This window comes from Canis lupus, chromosome 3, assembly GCF_011100685.1.
Source record: "Canis lupus familiaris isolate Mischka breed German Shepherd chromosome 3, alternate assembly UU_Cfam_GSD_1.0, whole genome shotgun sequence".
Classification (NCBI taxonomy): domain Eukaryota; kingdom Metazoa; phylum Chordata; class Mammalia; order Carnivora; family Canidae; genus Canis; species Canis lupus.
The window spans coordinates 1,215,654-1,234,866 of record NC_049224.1 but is presented as its reverse complement, the minus strand read 5'-3'; the positions used below and the strand labels follow the sequence as shown (position 1 = coordinate 1,234,866).

Below are 19,213 nucleotides of genomic sequence, written 5' to 3'. Positions count from 1 at the left end.
CAGGGAGGCTGTCCGTGGTTGTGCAGGTTGGCTCTGGACAACCCCAAGGAGTAGCGCTCAACAAAGACTAAGCCATCAGTAGTACCCCCTAGAGAGGTACAACGAAGTGGTTGTGAGAAAGCTCTAGCCTTGGTGAGTGGCCATCGGGGAAATCGACACTGATTTTCACAGGCCAGGAGGTAGCTGATTTTTATCCTCCTCTGAGAAGAATGGGATGTAGGAATAAAGTTAACTCTCAGCTCTTCTTTTCCACCATCTTTGTAACAACTCTCCTCCTTTAACAGGACTGGTGAAAGCCAAGCTGCTGAGAGTGCAGGTGCCACACACAGAAGAGACACTAATTACATTTGAGTTGGTTCATGGACGTACCACAAAATCCACATTTAGAACAAAATGCAGAGGCTGATGTAATGGTAGCCAAAGTTCTCGACTTACCCTGACACAGTCGTCCTTCTTTTCCTCTTCTCTCGTGCTTAATTTTTACATGTTCAGAAAGTATAGTACAAGTAATTACTTCAATTAAACTTTTAATAAGTAGACATCGTAACTTAATCATAAATTGGAAGAATGTGTAATCTTGTAAGGAAATATTGTATGAAAATTGATTTTCAAGAACCAGTTAATATTGACTTCCTGAATATTGTAATCTACTTTCACATTTTATTTGAAATATGATACTTAACAGGTATCCAATAAATAAAAAGGTGAGGAAGGATGTTCCACCTTTCATCCTTTGAAAAGATGAGTTTGTGTTTCTTTACAATGTTCTGAATAATTGCATAGAAAAAATAGTTGGAATTTTTGCATCAATATGGTTTTTTTGAATCTTAATAATTATGGCCATTTAAGGTATCTTCTTATGTATTATTTATTTTATATCTGCTTTTTTTCTGCTTTTCCTCATCATCCATCCCCTATTTTGGAAATTTTCTAGATTTTTAAATCCAGCTTTTAACACCAGCTACTTCAAGAATTTACAACTTTTTACAACAACATATAAAAAAAAGGAAGATACTTTCTGAAAAATAATTGTGCTACTTAAGATATTAACAGTCTAAAAATTTCAGTGCAAAACCACAAAAATTGTTGAAGTTTTGTGTCTTATATATTTTGAATTTACCTTTTATTCAGACCTGTTTTCACCATAAACTTTTTGTCAGTTGAAAGCACCTTATGCAAGTTGGTAATCTTCAGTGCTATCAAAAATGTTTTTTCTTGAACTTTTGGGAAGATAGAAACAGCAACAATGTGGTTTTCCTGTCTTTCCAAATATCCCTATAAGAATAGACAGAGAAACTAGGACAGAAAAAACAAAAACTCACAGACAGTATCTAACAAAACCAGGTGACAAGGTTCCTTGTGAAGCCTAGAAAACAAGTGAATGAGGACAAACTAATGATAATTGCAAGAGCCACGTGGTATTAGCATCTATGTTATGGGAAGCAAGAGGACGTTGATGAACCTTAAATCTCCAAAGCCTCCAAATCAGTGAGAAGCAGAATGGGCCAATACAAGAGCAGCTGAAACTGTGAAGGCTTTTTGCCTCCAAATTTCTGAAAAGCGCAAGGGCTGTACCCATAGTAAGATCTGAAGAGACTAATGCAGTCAGAGCCCTGTGAACTCCTGAGACTAATATCTGAAGCCCCCTTGGGTAAATTGGAGAAACTGCTGGGAAGAGACTCGAGTAATCAGAGCAGACGTGTAGAGGCAAGGGAATGAAGTTCCCGAGAGAGGAGAAGGGATCTCAGAAAATATGAGGTCATAATTTTGAATGCTTCATGAAAATAATCTGTCAAGAGCCATGAAACTAGAAAAGATATCCTGACCCATTAGTCTGTCAAAAAGGTTAAGGAAACCACCGTTGCTTACAAGTAAGCAGCAACAGACAGGTGTCTCCATTAATTGCAATGCAAAATAATTATAAGAGTACAAAATATCAGTGTCATAGGAGGATATGCCCACAAAATAGATGAAAGTATAATCTGCAGAATATTAAAGTTAGTATTACTTAATACTAAAATTAGGAAAGTCATAGGAGAAAGAACAATATAAATTGAAAGTAGAAAAACTCCTAATACATATAATTGCATACCCCAAAAAAGAAAACTGAAGCAATGGAAGAAAAGAAATAAAGCATTCTGATTCAGGAAAACATTCTTGAAATTAAAATGGAAAAGACTTAAGTTAAAAGAAGGATTTCTTAAAGGAAAAGAAAGATTCCTTGTCCACATCCAGGCGTAAAGAACAAGTCATTTATTTGGAATAGAAAGTCAGTTGGAGAGAAAGAAGGAGGGCAGAAGGAGGTGGTGAGGAGTTATAGGCAAAAGGAGGATAAAAGACACAGATACCAGTCAAATCATGTGGGCCTTATTTGGATACAAATTCAAACAAATTTTAACATGTCCAGGATCCCCAGATGGCTCAGCGGTTTAGCGCTGCCTTCGGCCCAGGGCGTGATCCTAGAGTCCCGGGATCAAGTCCCACATCGGGCTCCCTGCATGGAGCCTGTTTCTCCCTCTGCCTGCGTCTCTGCCTCTCTCTCTCTGTGTCTCACATAAATAAATAAATAAATAAATAAATAAATAAATAAATAAATAAATAAAATCTTTAAAAAAAAGTTTAAGAATTTTAACATGTCCAAGACAGTTGGGAATTTGAAACTCTGTGTATTTGAAAATATTAAGAAACTGTATAATGGCATTGTAGTTAGGAGTTATAAAAGGTCCTTTATTTTTTAGAGACAACTCTTTATTTATGAAGGAAATTGAGATGTCTGATATTTGCTTCAAAATAAAAAAAGAGGATGGTAAATAAATAATTGATTGGGTAGATAAAACACTGGCCATGAGTTAGTAAATATTGAAGCTGTGTAACAGTTACGTGGGATGATTTGTGGTATGTTGTCTACTTGGTATGTGTTTAACACAATTCACAGTACAGAGTTTTAAAATAATTTTTTTGTCCTCAGATAGGATGGAGAGTTCAAGCCTAGGCAAAATACATGCTTTCATTTTCCTAAAGACACCCAAGGTTTCTAGAGTATCAGTTCATGGAAATATTTCCCCCCTGTGTCATGCTAACCTGTTGCAGTTGTGTAGATTTTCCTTAACATTAATTCATTTAACCTCTTTTCACATCCATTCCCCCGAATGCATGTGTCTGAGAAGAATTTCCTGATTCTTTTTTTAGGATTGTGGAGAAGGGATATTATAGTGAACGAGATGCTGCAGATGCTGTTAAACAAATCCTGGAGGCAGTTGCCGTAAGTATGAAGTGACAGCACTAGTGTGACTCTTGGTAACCTTGTCCTTGTGCAGAATCATCCCTCACCATGCATGTCTGTGACCAGCCGTTACATTCATAGCAAAACAGTGCGAAATGCTTGGTAGACAGTATGCTGAGTACATTTATATTTTCTCTTGATTACTCTCACTCCGAAAGACGTGGTCCTCCTGTAAGATGCCGTCAGTCTGTTAACATAATTTCCCATTATTATGAAATCAAATCAGACTTTGGGGCTTATAGTCGTTCTCCTCTCTTTCTTTCCATTTCTTGAGTTTGTTTCTCCATTGTTTTTGTTATTCAGCAGGGAAGTGGAGGGAGGCAGAATGTGATAAATATAGATCTGGGAGCATAGGGGCTATTGATTTTTCTTTCAAGACAAGAAGTAAGAAAATTCAAGTAAAAATTCTGACAATTTTATTTTTTTAAGGAAGAAATCCAAGTTGATGTTTTTAACGAGAACAAAGTTTTGTAAGTTAATAATGGAAATGTGTACCCATATTTACACAAAAATAGAATTTTGAGAAGCTTGTTGGATTGAATTAATAAGGAAAAATCTGCCTAGATAAGACAGACTCCACTGATGAAAACCTTCCCATAGATTTAATGGTGTCTAATAGGTGCTGAAACACTTTGGTGATTCATTTATTGAATATAAAGTCAGAACAAATTATTCTCTAAACAAACAGGATGAAGCCCAAGGGAAAATATTTATCAGGGTTAAAGAGACAAATCTCTAAAATATACCTCGAGTTAAGTTATATTCTATTGTTTAGAGTCAGTTATATAAGTAAAATCATCATTCAGTATCTTGAAGAACCAGCCACAGTAACAAAAGCACACATCCTATGAACTTTTCCCCCAACCAAAACAGGAAGGAGGAGAGAGGGAAGAAGGGAGAGAAGGAAGGAAAGACGGAAAGACTCTGGCGTCTAACTAGCTCATCTATCATTGAGGAAAAGGGAAAACACAGTCTTCACAAAGTGCACAGGACTGCTAGAGAGAGCAGATCTGGCGTCTAACCAAGCCCACGATTGAGCTATCAACACCAAGTTCAATAGACCCACTCTTTCCACATTGTTCCTTCCTGTAAAACTGTGTTGGTCTTTTTGCTATGGTGGGGGAGAAAATGTTTGAATTTGGGGTGGATAAAAGCTGGAGAGGATGGCCTGGAATTTTACTCTCCAGTACACAACACAGCTCCTAATCACATGAATATTGAATTTCAAATTCATCCTCTTAAGCATGCCCAAAATAATCACTCCATTCTAGATTTTTTGGTCACCATCCCTGGTTTCCTGAGCTTACCAGCTTAGGAGCTCTGCCCTTACCGTCTCTCCTCACATCCACCTTTCCAACGTCAGTGGGGTCTTCTTCTACTGCCCATGAATGTAACCCTGCTTCCTACCATGCTGGGACTGCCCCTTTATTAAACAAAACGAACAAAACAAAACTTGTAGTTGCTTCCAGTTCCTGTCCTTAAATGTATAGGTCTAGAATTCTCTTTTGCAGTCCCTGCTTTCATCTTGTCACTTCTGTGTTCAGTAATGGCAGTTTTATGCCTTTCTTAAATACCCATTTAAAAACATCATTCCTCATTACCACATGCAATAGATTATCTAGTTAAGTAAACGTGCTGGCACTGGCCCACCATCACTTTACCCTAATCAGGCAGGAAGCTAGTGTTACTTTTAAGAGTATTTTAGGAGTCAGTCAGAGTCTAGATAGGTGAGCCTGGGCCTTGGACCCAATCACTAAATACTTCTAATCCTCAGTTTTCTCATGTAAATAGGCATAGTATTCAACCTAACAGAGCTGTGGAAAAAACTAAATAAGATGAAGCATGGAAAAAAAAAAAAAAAAAAAGATGAAGCATGGAAGTCATAGCAGTGTTCAAAAAAGAGGGAAAAGGATAGGCAACGTGAGACTCAGGACATTCATGTAAAGATATATTAGATGATGTAAATCTATACATACATGTCTCCTCCCCAGCTAAGCACTGAAGTCAACTGACAATAGTCAGTGCTTGGTAAATATTTACCAAATAAATAGCTGAAAAGATATCAAAATAGGAATAGTCACTATTCTGTTTGTCTTTCTAGATGCTGATACGTTTAGTGAAACATCCTTACTGTCATTTTTCTACTCATTTCATCTGAAATAAAGCTTTCTTTATAACTTGTTTCCATTCATGAGATTCTTTTCTGCTCTTACTATCATTTAATTCTTTTCCTTTTGCTCAAAATGCACCTTCTTCAATACGTTCTTTCTGGGTGCCTCCATCCATTTAGGTCAGCTCTTGATTCTTTTGGCGTGTCACAGTGGGCATGCTTCAATTTAGTGATACCTCAGGTAAACAACTGGGAGAACTCTGTCTTCATTCAATCAATGAGAAATGAATGCTTTCAGCATCAGACTTTTCCACCTATTGGAGTTATACACCAATTAAGGAGTAAAAGGGCCCCCAACAGGGATGCCCCAGATAGGGGGTACCCCACATAGAAAAGAGGGACTAGACTTTAACTCTATTCCAGATTTGCAAAGATGGGTTGATTAGTCTACTGCTAATCCTCAAATTAAAACAAAATACATTGTTATTCTACCTACTTAGAAAGTTTCAGTTTAGTAAGTAGGTTACCAGGCAAAGGGGAAAAAAAGAGAGAGGCAAACCAGGAAACAGACTCCTAACTCTAGAAAACAAACTGATGGTTACTAGAGAGGAGGTGGTGGGGGGAGGGGAGAAATAGGTGAAGGAGATTAAGAGTGCACTTGTGATGTATGGAAGTGTCAAAACACTGTATATACCTGAAACTGATATTACACTGTATGTTAACTATGGGAATTTAAAAAGAAAAGCTTAAACAATAAAAAAATAAAAAGTAGAAATAAGTAAGAGCAAAAAAATAAAAGTAAATTACCACATTCAAGTCACTCTTTGAAAGAAGGTTTATAAAAATCAAATTTTCTCTAATTGCTACAACTAAGAATTAGAGAAAAAAAAAGTTAAAGTCATTTCCCTAAGTGTTTCCCCAGGTAAAAAGCAAGCAATTTTAAACTTGAGGGAAGTGGCTGACATTTATGAAATAATTTATTGTCAACTACATAGCTATAGATAGCTATAAAAATAGGACAGTTGGGAACTCAAAGTAATCAGTGATACATCTCACATTTCCTCTGTATCACACACTTAGAAGACTATATCTAGGCTGGCTTTTGAAAGCACAGAAACAGAAAGCTTAAAGATTGGAAAGTTCTTGGGAAATAATGTTGTGGGGATAACTATACCCCTTAGGTAACAAATCGCACAATCCTTCCCTTCCTCCCCTCTTCACCCTAATTCTTGCCCCAAATATTTCACAGTATTTGTCTGACTATAATCTAGCTCCTTCTGCTTTTTAAGCTTTAAATAGAATTTTTGAAAGCTTTTAAAGTAAATTTGAAAGATGTTTTCCTGTTTGTTTCTTGTTTTTTTGTTTGTTTGTTTGTTTTTCTGTTTTTTAATTCATCCAGTTAGTCTGTGAGGGCAGATCATTAAGTCTTCTTGAAGACTTCCTGAAGTGAATTCCAGGTTGTCCCAAATCAGATGCTTTACGTCAAGCTGGACATTCTGGAAGGGTCATCATGTCCTCATCTGTCATAAAGCACAGTGCCTAACTTTTAAAGCCCTCCTTTTCCATTTATTTACTTGAAAAGATAACTAGGGAATATTCCATCACCTCTGAAGTCTCTTCCTGTTGCCACCACCTCTTGTCCTTCTTTTGTTCCTCCTGATGTCCTACTGTCTCTGTTCCCTAGAAAATCACTATCTTCCTTTTTTACCCCACTCCTGATGCCACTTTGCATCTTTTGCTGGCCATAGTTCTCTTAGATAGTATGTCTTAATTTCAAAGTCATGACTTGAGAGCCTGGAGAAACTTATACATACAATAGACATAGAGTATCTATTGAATTTAATAAAATAAAAGGAAATGGTTACAGAACTTAAATATGTCTGCCACCGTAGCAATAGATTTAGGGTCAGAATTTTTTTAAAAAAAATTGTCATAATGGGGGTGACAAGTTGCACACAAAAGCATCTAACTCTTTAAAGTTATGGAAACCAATTTGGCATCTGAACATTGAAGTAGAGCAGGATGTGGACATGATTATAAGGACAAGAAAAGATGAAGTAGTACAGGCTTCTTTTGGTAAAAAATTTTAAGACCTGTAGCCTCCCCTAAAAAGGAACAGATTTACCCTATTAAAGGATCTATTGATAAAGAATTGATGAGTAAATTCTTGAAGAACTGGAAAGGAAAAGGGGGAGTACTAAACTAAGGTCCATGCAGGTAGCACCTACAGGAAGCAGCCTCTGCTCAGACTAGGGGAACAAAGCATGTGAGATGATTAAAGCTTAGACATTTTTTTTTATTTTTTAAAAGGATTTTATTTATTCATGAGAGACACAGAAAGAGGCAGAGACACAGGCAGAGGGAGACATAGGCAGAGGGAGAAGCAGGCTCCCTGCAGGGAGCCTGATGCGGGACTCGATCCCAGGACCCGGGGATCACACCCTGAGCTGAAGGAGATACTCAACTGTTCAGCCACCCAGGCATCCCTAAAGCTTAAACATTTAAAGAAGGAGTGATGAAGGCTCACTGCCTGGCTAGTGCTGGTGTCCAGTCTCTGAGCTAGAGGAACTGCCCCCGAAGCTGGCACTCCAACCTTTGAGAATGGTGTTCTAGCCAGTTAGAGCTGGTGTTGCTGAAGAGGAACACTGGTTGGTTCTGTGAGCATTGGAAAAACTGCAGTCAGCAGCTGCTGCTAGAATGATCCGCACTGCAGAATAAAAATGTGTCTTTAGGGTGCATGGGAATAACAAGCAGAAAGATAGGCACAGAAAGCAAGGAGGACTGAGCGGGTCCCTTCATCCTCCTTCAACCTTCTACTCCCTCCCTAGCACCCTCTAATAGCAGAGCCGAACAGAAAGCCAGCAGAAGGGAAAGTGTGGCTTCTAATTCAAAGTGGACTGAGGAAGGGTGATTTACAGTTGAGAGCCAATCGCTTAATAAATGGTAGAGGAATATATTTGCTTTTTTTTTCCAGGAATTTATTTGAAACAAAAAATAAATTTTCTAAGTTCCTATTGCTATTCATAGTCATCTAAAATGTTCAGTCTTTACTACTGTGCGTGAAATGGTTCTAGAAGTCAATGAAATCAAAACAAGTGCAGCAGCATTAAAATAAACCACTGTCTATATTTAGTCCTGAGCACCATCCTTGATAATATTTATAAGTTTGGTGGACAACATATACATTATCAGATTTATATTTCTTGACACATTCAAACCATCTTCCACCTGACCTCTTATTCTCTGTTGATAGAGCCAATGTACCTTCATAAAGATGGAAGCTGTCAGAATGTTTTTTTTCCCAGCCTCCCTTGCAGCTAAGCAAAGGCATATGACCTGATCCTTAGCAGAGAGTTCTGATGAGTATTCTGAGTGTGGGTTCTGGGAAAACTTCTTAATAAAAGGAGACCCAAGGAAGGAAAGTCCATTTCTCTTTTTCAGTGGCATAGTCAAGTCTGCATATGATGCAGGAAACTGCTTTTTCTATCTTGTAATTAAGAAGAAAAACATAATTGTGTTGAAGAAGGTGGAGAAAAGAGTAGACCACTTTAGAATTCTCCTCCTGTTTGTTATCTCAGAGGATAATAAGATTCTCAATATTTCTGCCACTTTAAATTATATATCCTGTTACTTGAAGCAATAAGATACTGAACTTCTTGAATAAACTTTTGAGTATATACTAATAATTCTGTGGTCAGAGCAAGTTGTGTAATTTTTCATCCATCGAAACATAACAGAGGGCATACTCCTTGATAAAAAGATTCTTGTCCCCACAAATTTCTAAAAATTGAATTTCACTGAATACCAAGCACACATCCACTCCCTGATAAATCCGTGAGGTTTAAGGTTATTAACAGTAGCGAGCTTGCTTCTTCTGATAACTGTTGTTTTTGTGAATATTGTTCCCACTTGGGTCCATTATTGTCAGTGAGAAGATTCCGAGAGTTCAATTAAGTAATGAGCCACTAGAACAGAAAATATGGGGTTCTTTGTGGTTTGTTTTAAATCTGTCAGTTCCTATGGTATTTGCATTTATTTCTGGAGGGATTTTGTCTCTTGTTACTCACATTTGAATATCTCTGGGGGATGGATTTTCATGCAAGGCTCAAAGCACTGAAACACTATAATGACAGCTTTACCAGTAAAAAGTAAAAGTAGTTATATACTCTTATTAAGAATTGAGATATCACAATTACCAGAAAAGAAATAAAAAATAGTTCTGTTAATATTCTAATATTTTAATTTATAAACACAGAATTAAATAGAGTAGCAGCTCAGCCAGAGCATAGGTATTTTATTAGAAAAGAGTTTGGAACAAAAAATAGTCTATATTCTGAAAATTATAGCTCAATATTAGAAAGCTAGAAATCTAAAAATAATTTCTGGGAGGCAGAGTATCTTTCTTATTAAATGTTTCTATACATCATGATCAGCAGTGATAATGATATCAGAATTTTGTCAGATTCCATCTAAGTGGCTTCCTCTCTCTTGAGTTCTGGGAGAATCACAATTCTAGGAACATATATTAAGAAGCTGACTAGTTCATGGGCCAGATAGACACATAAGCACACGGCTGTACAGTGACCTATGTGCATCTGTTGATGCATTTTGCAGACTAGAGAAAGAGAAAGCTATTCAGTATACCTAGAGAGAAACTGAGTCAGAAAAATCTTGCCAGAGGAAGTTATATTTGAGTTGGGTTTTAAAAGAAAAATTGTTTTAACAGGCAGCCAGTATGAAAGAAATGGAATTCAGGGATATTCCTTTTCTCCCACAGATTTTTAGGGAACATAATAGACCAAAGGTGCAAAGGCATGAACTGCTGGTCTTTGGCTATGGCCAGGAGTGAAGTACACTTGGTGAGGACCAGGGCTTGCAAGAAGTGAGAAGCCCATCTTGAGGGTCTACCATGACTTTCAAAAGAGGTTCATATGACTGGTGATGAGCAGACCTGAGGGACCTTTGCTACAGGACCGTCATCCCGACGGCGGCATGAAGTCCACAAGCAGTGAGACCAGTTAGGAGGCTGCGGCAGGGTCAATCAGGAGGGACGTGGTTTGTGGCTGTATGAAGGGAGTGTGCTAACCAGCGAAGCCCAGAATCCCCCTTGAAGCTTCACGGTCAATATTAAAGAATGTTACTTATGCAAAGACATGGAGATAATGAAAAATAACCCACGGCAGGCAGCATGCGGATGAGCAGTTAGAGGTTTGATAAGAACTTCTCACCGAACTCTCTCACCTTCTCTGCTCTCCTTTACCTGCTTGTTCTCTGAGATTTTATTCCACTTTCTTCCATCCAGTCTCTCAGCTCCTCTAATGACCTGTGTTTCTTCCATTCCCATTTCCCTCTCCTCCAGCTGGGAACTAATGATGAATAAAACAACAGCAGCAAAAATAACAAACATTTTAAGAGCCATTAGACCAGGATGACTGTGTTTACTACACACAGCACATGTTGTACGTAGGTGCCCAGGAGAGCTATAGAGAATAAATAGGAGACACAGTCACTGCCTGGAAGAATTAACAAGGCAAAGAATATTTTTAAAAATAACATCTAAGTTATCTTTCGTCTCAGGATTGAGATGAGTGTTTTCACTGGTAAGAAAGCCCACTGAAATGTCATGGACATGATGTCTGATTCATGTTTGATGACCTCAGATTATAGTCTTTGCAGATTCATTCATAGCTATTTTGGCAGGTTTCTGTTGATGAGGGCATGAGATTCACAGATTCATTGATCTTATAGCAGGAGAATTGGATAATCTCCAGTAAGGGTGGGAAATATTGTCTAGCTAATGATGGCAGTATCCAAAAAAGCATAAAAGAGCAATTGTTTGTGAGGTACTCACAATACCCTTAGGAGGCCGGGAACGGCAAGTATTGTGTCTGTTTCCGTAGATGACCTATGAAGACTAATGTGAATGAAGAGAAAAAGAAAAAGGTGGGCATTCAAGCTATAAGGGAATACAGTTTTGAGTAAGGTAATAAGTTTTAATTATGTTTAGAAATGTTTATTCCAAGCAGGTGTATATAGACTGTGAGAGGAAAGGAATTATCATATTATCACAATATATTTTTTATTTTCAAACCTTACTCTAATCAGTAACTTGGCCTATTTTCCATTCTTGTGACACCTCCATTGTACATGTACGTATTCTGTTCCTCTGATACTAAATGCTGTGAAAAGCTAAAATTCAGGGGAAAAGCTGAGCAAAGGATTGTGCCACCCACAATGGGGTCTCTAGGAGGACAGTCTCTTCTTGACATCAATATAATGTACATGCGACAGCCTCTACCTACTATGAGCTACAAGGGACGGACTCTCAGCTGGAAAGATTCCTTTGACAGTGATCCCCTTTTAAGAAAGAATGATTGTGTGTGAAATATCAAAGTATCGTGCTTTGAAGGTGAACCGTGATCTTTTCTTTATAAGTATGCTTCTCTCCATGGGTGGTAGAGTGACTAAGGTTAGACTCTAGTTAAATATTTCTATGTTGTTCTTCCGTCGTTTGTTTATTGGAGGATGGGGATGGGACCATGAAATTTATTTCCCTACTCTCTGGCCCAAACCTACAGTGTCCCTGTCTTGAGGAAATAAAGTCCTATTTTATGTTATATGGTGCAGTGTGAATCTACTACTTGTAATGTCCTTGACCCATAAACATGAATTTTTATTTTGGGAATGGCTAATTCAGAGGCAGTTTTGAAAAACATGAACAATGCTCTCAAAAAGAATATTTTTTTTATTTCTAGAAGAACATTCAGTCAATATTATAATATTCTGTTAATTTCATTCTTTGAACATGGAATTTTTATTTTATTATTATTAAATAATTCAGGAACAAATTCTGCAAAAGTTTTACAGTATATTTTTTACCTGCCCTTGTAAATAAGAGATAGATAATTCAGTGAAGATGCTAAATTACCATACAGACAGAGGCCTAGGTCATAGCCTGTGCACATTACACTGGTCATAGGAACAGAAGGTTAACCTGGTTTTCTTATTTTAATCAACTCCTTCCCTCCCATCTTAAGTGTTTAGCTCCTGAGTAAGGAATGTTCATAAAAGTGCAGTTTACTCACTTTGACTGAGATGCAGAATTTCTCAACGGGGATGATGGGAACAGTAGTTTCATTCGGGCAAAGCAGTTCTTTTGTGTTTGGTATTTCTGACTCTGATGGCCTGTTCTGGCTGCTATAGCAGGATACCATAGACTGGGGGGCTAAACAATAAACATGTATTTCTCGCAGTTCTGGAGGCTGGGGGTTCCAGATCGGGGTGCCAGCATGGTGAGACTTTTGGTGAGGGCTCTGTTGCTGGCTTTCAATATGCTGCCTTCATTCTGTATCCTTACATGAGGAGGAGTGTGAGCTCCCGTCTCGTCTCTTCATCTTCTTGGAAGGGCACTAATCCCCTCTTGGGGCCCCACCCTTAAGACCTTGGATCTAATTACCTTCAAGGGCTTCACCTCCAGATACCATCACACTGAGGACTAGGACTTGAACATTTGAATCCTTGGGGACACATTCGCCCAGAGTGCTTGTTCCAATAACTAAATGCCAGTGGGAGACCCAGATTTTGTGACAAAAGAAGAAGACTTTCACACAATTTCCAATCCATCTAAGTGGAACCTTTCCCCTAATCTGTTTTCTTTCTCTCTCCCTCTTTCAACCTCTCTCCCTTCCTCCTTCCTTCTATTCTCACCTCCCTCTTTACCTTGTAAATTCCAAAGAATCATCACCCTCCAAAGATTCAGAGAAATGTAAACACCATTGCAGTGTGTGCAGTGCTAGACGTTGTAATAATTCTTGTTAACTTTTTGCCTCCTTTAAGGAAATTTCAATAACCATTAGTGGTTTCAAGATGTTTTTTGACCTAGGAAAAGAATACCTTCCTCACTTAGTGTCCCATTTTATCATTCTGGCTTTTGTAAATGTAATTTAAGGTCCCTCTGTGCGATATCCTCTTTATTTTTAGCTCATGAAAGAAGTATGGTATAATTCTAATGTATCTTACATGCCATGTATTTAATATTAATCTTCCCTGGTTCCTGAACATTGATGTTTTCTCCAGATTATTTTGCTTAAAGTTTACAGAGCCTGATCTCATTTTTTTCATAGAAATATTTCCCTATATATTATCAATCTGAAAATTTTTCCTGGAATGTCAGGGCTCTGCCTACTATGTTATAAAGTGGTTGGTAAGTTAAATAGAGAATGGCTTGGCCATACACTGCACACTTAAAAATAATAAAAACTCAGACTTTATTAATAAGACATCCAAATGTTTTAAAAGATAGATATGAATTGAGAGGTGCCCAGTTGGCTCAGTTGGTTGAGTGTCCAACTCTTGGTTTCAGCTCTGGCCATGATCTCAGGGCTCCCCTTTCGGCATCGAGTCTGCTTCTCCTCTCTCTCTGCTCCTCCCCACCCTCCGCCCCACTCTCACTTCCTCTCTCTCTCTCTCCCTCTCTCTCTCTCTCAAATGAATGGATGAATCTTAAAAAAAAAAAAAAAGTACATATAAGTTGCATGATTATATTAGCAAATGATGCCCACCAGGAAAATGAATAATTTACACACATAACCTGGGCCGTAGATGAGGGTGAGTCACATTTAACTGTCTTTGTTTTCTTTATGTAGCAGAATGTGTTGAACTGAAAGTATAGTAAGAATTGCGGCTCTAAACCTGCGTGTTGGCAATGATTGCATTGTCGTCTCCGTAATCCTCAGTTTCCCTCACATCTACTTTTTGATATTTAAAAGACATTGCTTGAACATTTGGGATCCTTCTTGATTTGTAAGAGAAAAGCATACATGGTATGATAGCATTTCTCCACTCAGCCCTCCACTGTCACCCCGCCAGACTCCCCACCCTGCGTGTGTGACCCTTGGACTCCTGCCTGGAAGGTCTCCTCTCCAGGGGACCATCTCATTCACGGTGCTTCAGTGACCTTCTGTCCCTCCAATAGGAGAAATCCTAGGCCCTGGAACTCTGAATTCTTGTTTGAAACTAGAATAAATGAGTGCCTGGGGGACTCGTTGGTTATGCATCTGCTTTGGGCTCCGGTCATGCACTGGGGTTCTGGCATCGAACCCCACTTTGGGCTCCCTGCTTGACATGGAGTCTGCTTCTCCCTCTGCCTCTCCCTCCACTCATGCCCTCTCTTTCTCTCTCTCTTTCAAATAGATGAATAAAGTCTTTAAAAAAAAAAAAAAAGAAACTGGAATACAAATTCCTTGAGGTCTTGGACCTCACTGTACTATGGCCAGTGTCTGGAGTGTTTCCTGATACACATTAGGTCTTCTGTAAATATTTGTTGGATGACTTGACTGACCAAAGATCTTCATTCATTTATTCATTCATGCATTCATTCACCAGCTAACCAAACAAACTAGAAATGTTTATCGAGCATGTTTAGTTCCTACCACTGTGGAGTCATTAAAAAACACATGGCCCCTATGTGCCAAGAGTTCGTGTTCTTTGGCCCATTAACTTGCTAACTGCAAAATACTCAGTATATTAGTTTTCTTTTACTAACTAACAAATTACCACAAATTTAACAGCTTAAAAGGTCTGGAGTCCAGTGGGCTCTAGTGGGTTCTCTGGTTAGTCTCACTAGGTAGAAACCAAAGTGGTGGTCAGTGGGGCTCGTATCCGTATGCTCTGAGAGAACATGCTCCCAGGCTTGTTCAGGTTGTTGGCTGAGGTCACCTTCATGTGGTTGTGGACTGGAGTCCTTGTCCCCTTCGTACCAGCCCACAGCCTGAAGGCTGCCTGCATTTCTTGGCACATCCTTCCTCCACAGCCAGCTGAAGTGCTTCAACTACCTGGTTTTCTTTTCTGCTCCCAGCCAGAGAAAACTCTGCTTTTCAGGGGCACGTGAGATTTGATTAAGCCTGTGCGAATCATCTCCCTTTTGTCATTTAAGTTACCATGATCATAGGGATGCTAACCTCCTCACTCAGAGATCCCACCCACACTCAGGGGACAGCTGGTCCCATAGCGGGGCCATTGTTGGCATTCTGCCCACGGCACCCAGACCCCCCTATTCTTTTTTTTGTTTAAAGATTTTTTATTTATTTATTCATGAGAGAGAGAGAGAGAGAGAGGCAGAGACACAGGCAGAGGGAGAAGCAGGCTCCATGCAGGGAGCCTGACGTGGGACTCGATCCTGGGTCTCCAGGATCAGGTCCTGGGCTGAAGGCGGCGCTAATCCGCTGAGCCACCCAGGCTGCCCAAGACCCCCCTATTCTTGAGAATCGGTGTGTGATGCAGGAGTTTCTCCATAACGCCCGTAGTCTAATCAACCCCAACCATGGTTTCCATTGGAAAGTAAATTAGGAGTCCAAAGGTTGACCCAGTCACAAGAATAAATTTGAATGTCATCGCTTTCCAGGCCTTCCAGAGGCTCCTTTACTGACAAGTGTTTTGGGTTGTTTGTTTTTTAATGTGTAGCACTTACTATGTGTTCTCATGCTCTTCCTTTTATTCTTTTCTCTTGTTTTATTCTCCTGGTTTTTATGTTAGGAAATCAATTCGGCTACTTCAAAGCATTAGCCACAACGAGCATTTTCAAAGGTTTTCAGAACTGCTGTTAGGAAACAAGCTCAAACACAGATCACAGATCAGTGATCAAAAAGAAGGAATGATGGCTGTGGCTGAGACTGTGTGGCATCTTGGCACATAAAAATACAAATAGTGTCCTCAGATACATTTCTTTTTCATGTTGCTCTCGTATCTTGTTTCCCTTAACAATAAGTCTTAGAAATCTTTCTGTTGATAAATTAGTTTGCTATCAAGGCATAACAAATTACCACAAACTTAAAAGCATAACCAGCACACATGTGGTATCTCCTAGTTCTGGTAGGTCAGAAATTGGGCACGACATGACTAGATTCCCTCAGTTCCAGAATCTAGGTATCAGCAGGCTGCCTTTCTGTCTGGAGGCTCTGTGAAAGAGTCTGCTTCCGGGCACATTCAGTGTGTTGGCAGGATCCAGTTCCTTGTAGCTGCCTTGGCACTAGACCGTCTCCATCTTCAAGCCTGCAGTGGCGCATCAGGTGCTTCTCATGCTGTGAATCTCTTCGACTTATTCTTTGCATTCTTCTTTCGATTTTAAAGGCTCATGCGGTTACACTGGGCCCATCTGGATAATCCGGGATGGTCTCTGTATTTTAAGACCAAAGTGATTAGTAACCCTGACTACAAAAGTTCCTTTGGCCAAGTTAATGGCATGTTCATAGTCCTGGGGATGAGAGCATGGAGTCTTCTTAGGGTCCATCATTCTATCTACATCAAATGCATTATATTTTAGTGCATTTGGATCTTTTTCACTCTTTTAATTGCTACAGGATAATATATTTCATACTATGGGTCCTATAATTCATTCAGGTTCTAGATAGTTGTGTAACTTTTTCCCAATTTTAAAAGTTGTGAGTAATATTGTCATAAATATCCTTGTAGGCATATTTACACACAAATAAAAATATTTCTTTAAGATATGTTCTACGAAGTGGCTTCTTTCATACCCAGAATATATTCATTTTACACAATTTACAGATGCTGATGAATTGCAAGGCTTAACAGCCTACAATCCTGCCAGGAGTCTGCGTTTGCTTTTTTACCAACATGTGCATCTAACCAGTCCTGGATAATACCAGTATTTTGAGAGGAGGGGAAGGGAGTAATATAAGTGCAAAAAAATAATTCATTGCTTTGTTTTGCTTTTTCTAATTTTAATACTAAAGATGTCATGAATATTTCTTCGGTTTATGGGTCCTCTGTCAGTTGGTCATCATATTCTTTACCTTCTTCTATTCTGTGCTCTTTTTGCAATGATAATTTTATGTTTTTTTCTTAATGTGTAGGAGCTCTTTATATATTCATATTTTAATCTTTACTGTATTATCTTTATAGTAATCTTTATCATGTAGACAGATGGACAAATAAAGTAAATGGTTTTTTTCCTAGTTCTGCTTTGTTTATGCTGTCTTGTGATGTGAAAAAAAATTTTAAGTTTTTATTTAAATTCCAGTTAGTTAGCATATAGTGTAATCCTAGTTCCAGGTGTAAAATATAGTGATTGAACACTTCCATATGACACTGGGTGCTCATCATGACAAGTGCCCTCAATCCTCATCACTTATTTTACCTGTCCCTCCACCCACGTTGCCTCAGGATTAGTTTGATTTGACAATTCTATACATTTTGCTATGCTTAGCATGATAAATATGCTTATCATCTGTCACCATTCAAACTTACTGCAGGATTATTGACTCTATTCCCTCTGCTGTACTTTCATCCCTGTGATTGGCTTATTTCATAACTGGAGCTGTGAACCTATTAATCCACTTCACACATTTCACCTGTCCCTCCAGCCCCCTCTCCTCTCACAACCACCAGTTTGTTTTCTTTTTTTATGATTCTATTTCTGTTTGTTTTATTTTTGTTTGTTTGTTTTATTTTTTTAGATTCTACATATAAGTGAAATCATGTGGTCTTTGTCTTCTTCTCTCTGACTTATTTCACTTAGTATAATACTCTCTACATCTATCCATTTTGTCACAAATGGCAAGATGCACACACACACACACACACACACATCACATCACATCTTCTTTATCCATCCATTTCTGGATGGACACTTAGGTTGCTTCCATATCTTGGTGTGAGCTTAGTGAGTTTTTGTGTATGCATTTATATTTTCAGTTCTTCTGGTGGCTTTCCTTTTATAACTTTATTTTTTTTAAAGATTTATTTATTTATTTATTCATGATAGACATAGAGAGAGAGAGAGGCAGAGACACAGGCAGAGGGAGAAGCAGGCTCCACACTGGGAGCCCGATGTGGGACTCGATCCCAGGAATCTAGGATCGCGCCCTGGGCCAAAGGCAGGCACCAAACTGCTGAGCCACCCAGGGATCCCCTCCTTTTATAACTTTAAACAACATCTTTCAACCTCTATGTTTCATTAAACTTCAGCAGTATATACTATTTTTTCACTGAGAAAAATAGGAAATTAAATTCATCCACTTCTTCAGTTGACCTCTGCCTTCAAATTCTTTCTTGTCCTAGCTCTGTTTTACATTGGTAAGGTTTATGTCATTTATATTCTGCATCTTATTTGTTCATTTGGGTTCTACATTTAAATGGACTTAATGCCCATCACCAGCCCTTTACCACCACATTTGTTTCTCTTTATTTCTCATGTGGCTGACTTTATTCATTCAAATAGTTGGGATTTTGTTTGTATTCTTTGGGTCTTTTGCTTGTTTGTTTTTTCAGTTTGTGGAAAGACATGGCAGCAATATATAGCAATATATCCCCTCAGTGCTTTCATATTTGCAGGGCATACTGTAATATTTGCAGGACACTTGGTTCCAGCCTCAGCAATCTGTGTGTATTCTTATGCACTGCATGGAAACCTGCCTTGCAAAAATCTGCACCAACTTTATATTCCCCTTCTTACAGATGGTCTGCTTTTTTCTGCCTACAGGTCTAAGAATCCCTTCTTTATCCTTGAAGGTCAATAACTTGAGCAGGTGCATGTCAGTTTCCACAGCTGTTTTCCTGTGAGGAAAGGAACAATAGCATTTCCCCTATTTTACAATTATGCACCAACTAAAGTTCAGAGAAATTGGCTTTTGCAATTTACACAGACTGGAACCAAGGTGGTTAGAACTCCCAGCCTAGGCTTGACGACATGGCCAGGCATCTGTACAAGTCTTCTTTATTGGCCTTTAGGACTCTGGGCCTTTCAAGTTTCAATCTGTATAGAAGTCCACTAATCTACACAGCCTTATGGGTTTTGGATA

General features: G+C 38.7%; 1 protein-coding gene across 5 annotated transcripts in view; it reads left to right on the top strand.

The window, feature by feature from the left end:
* CAMK4 (calcium/calmodulin dependent protein kinase IV) overlaps window positions 1-19,213 on the top strand; it is a 279,256-nt gene that overhangs the window by 214,582 nt on the left and 45,461 nt on the right. For all 5 annotated transcript variants that reach the window (XR_005356514.1, XR_005356513.1, XM_038532150.1 and 2 more), the window contains one exon: window positions 3,190-3,262. Coding sequence is in view for 3 of the 5 variants with exons in the window: in XM_038532150.1 (XP_038388078.1) it covers window positions 3,190-3,262 (73 nt within the window). In the remaining 2 variants the exon portion in view is untranslated. The remainder of the gene's footprint in view (window positions 1-3,189; window positions 3,263-19,213) is intronic.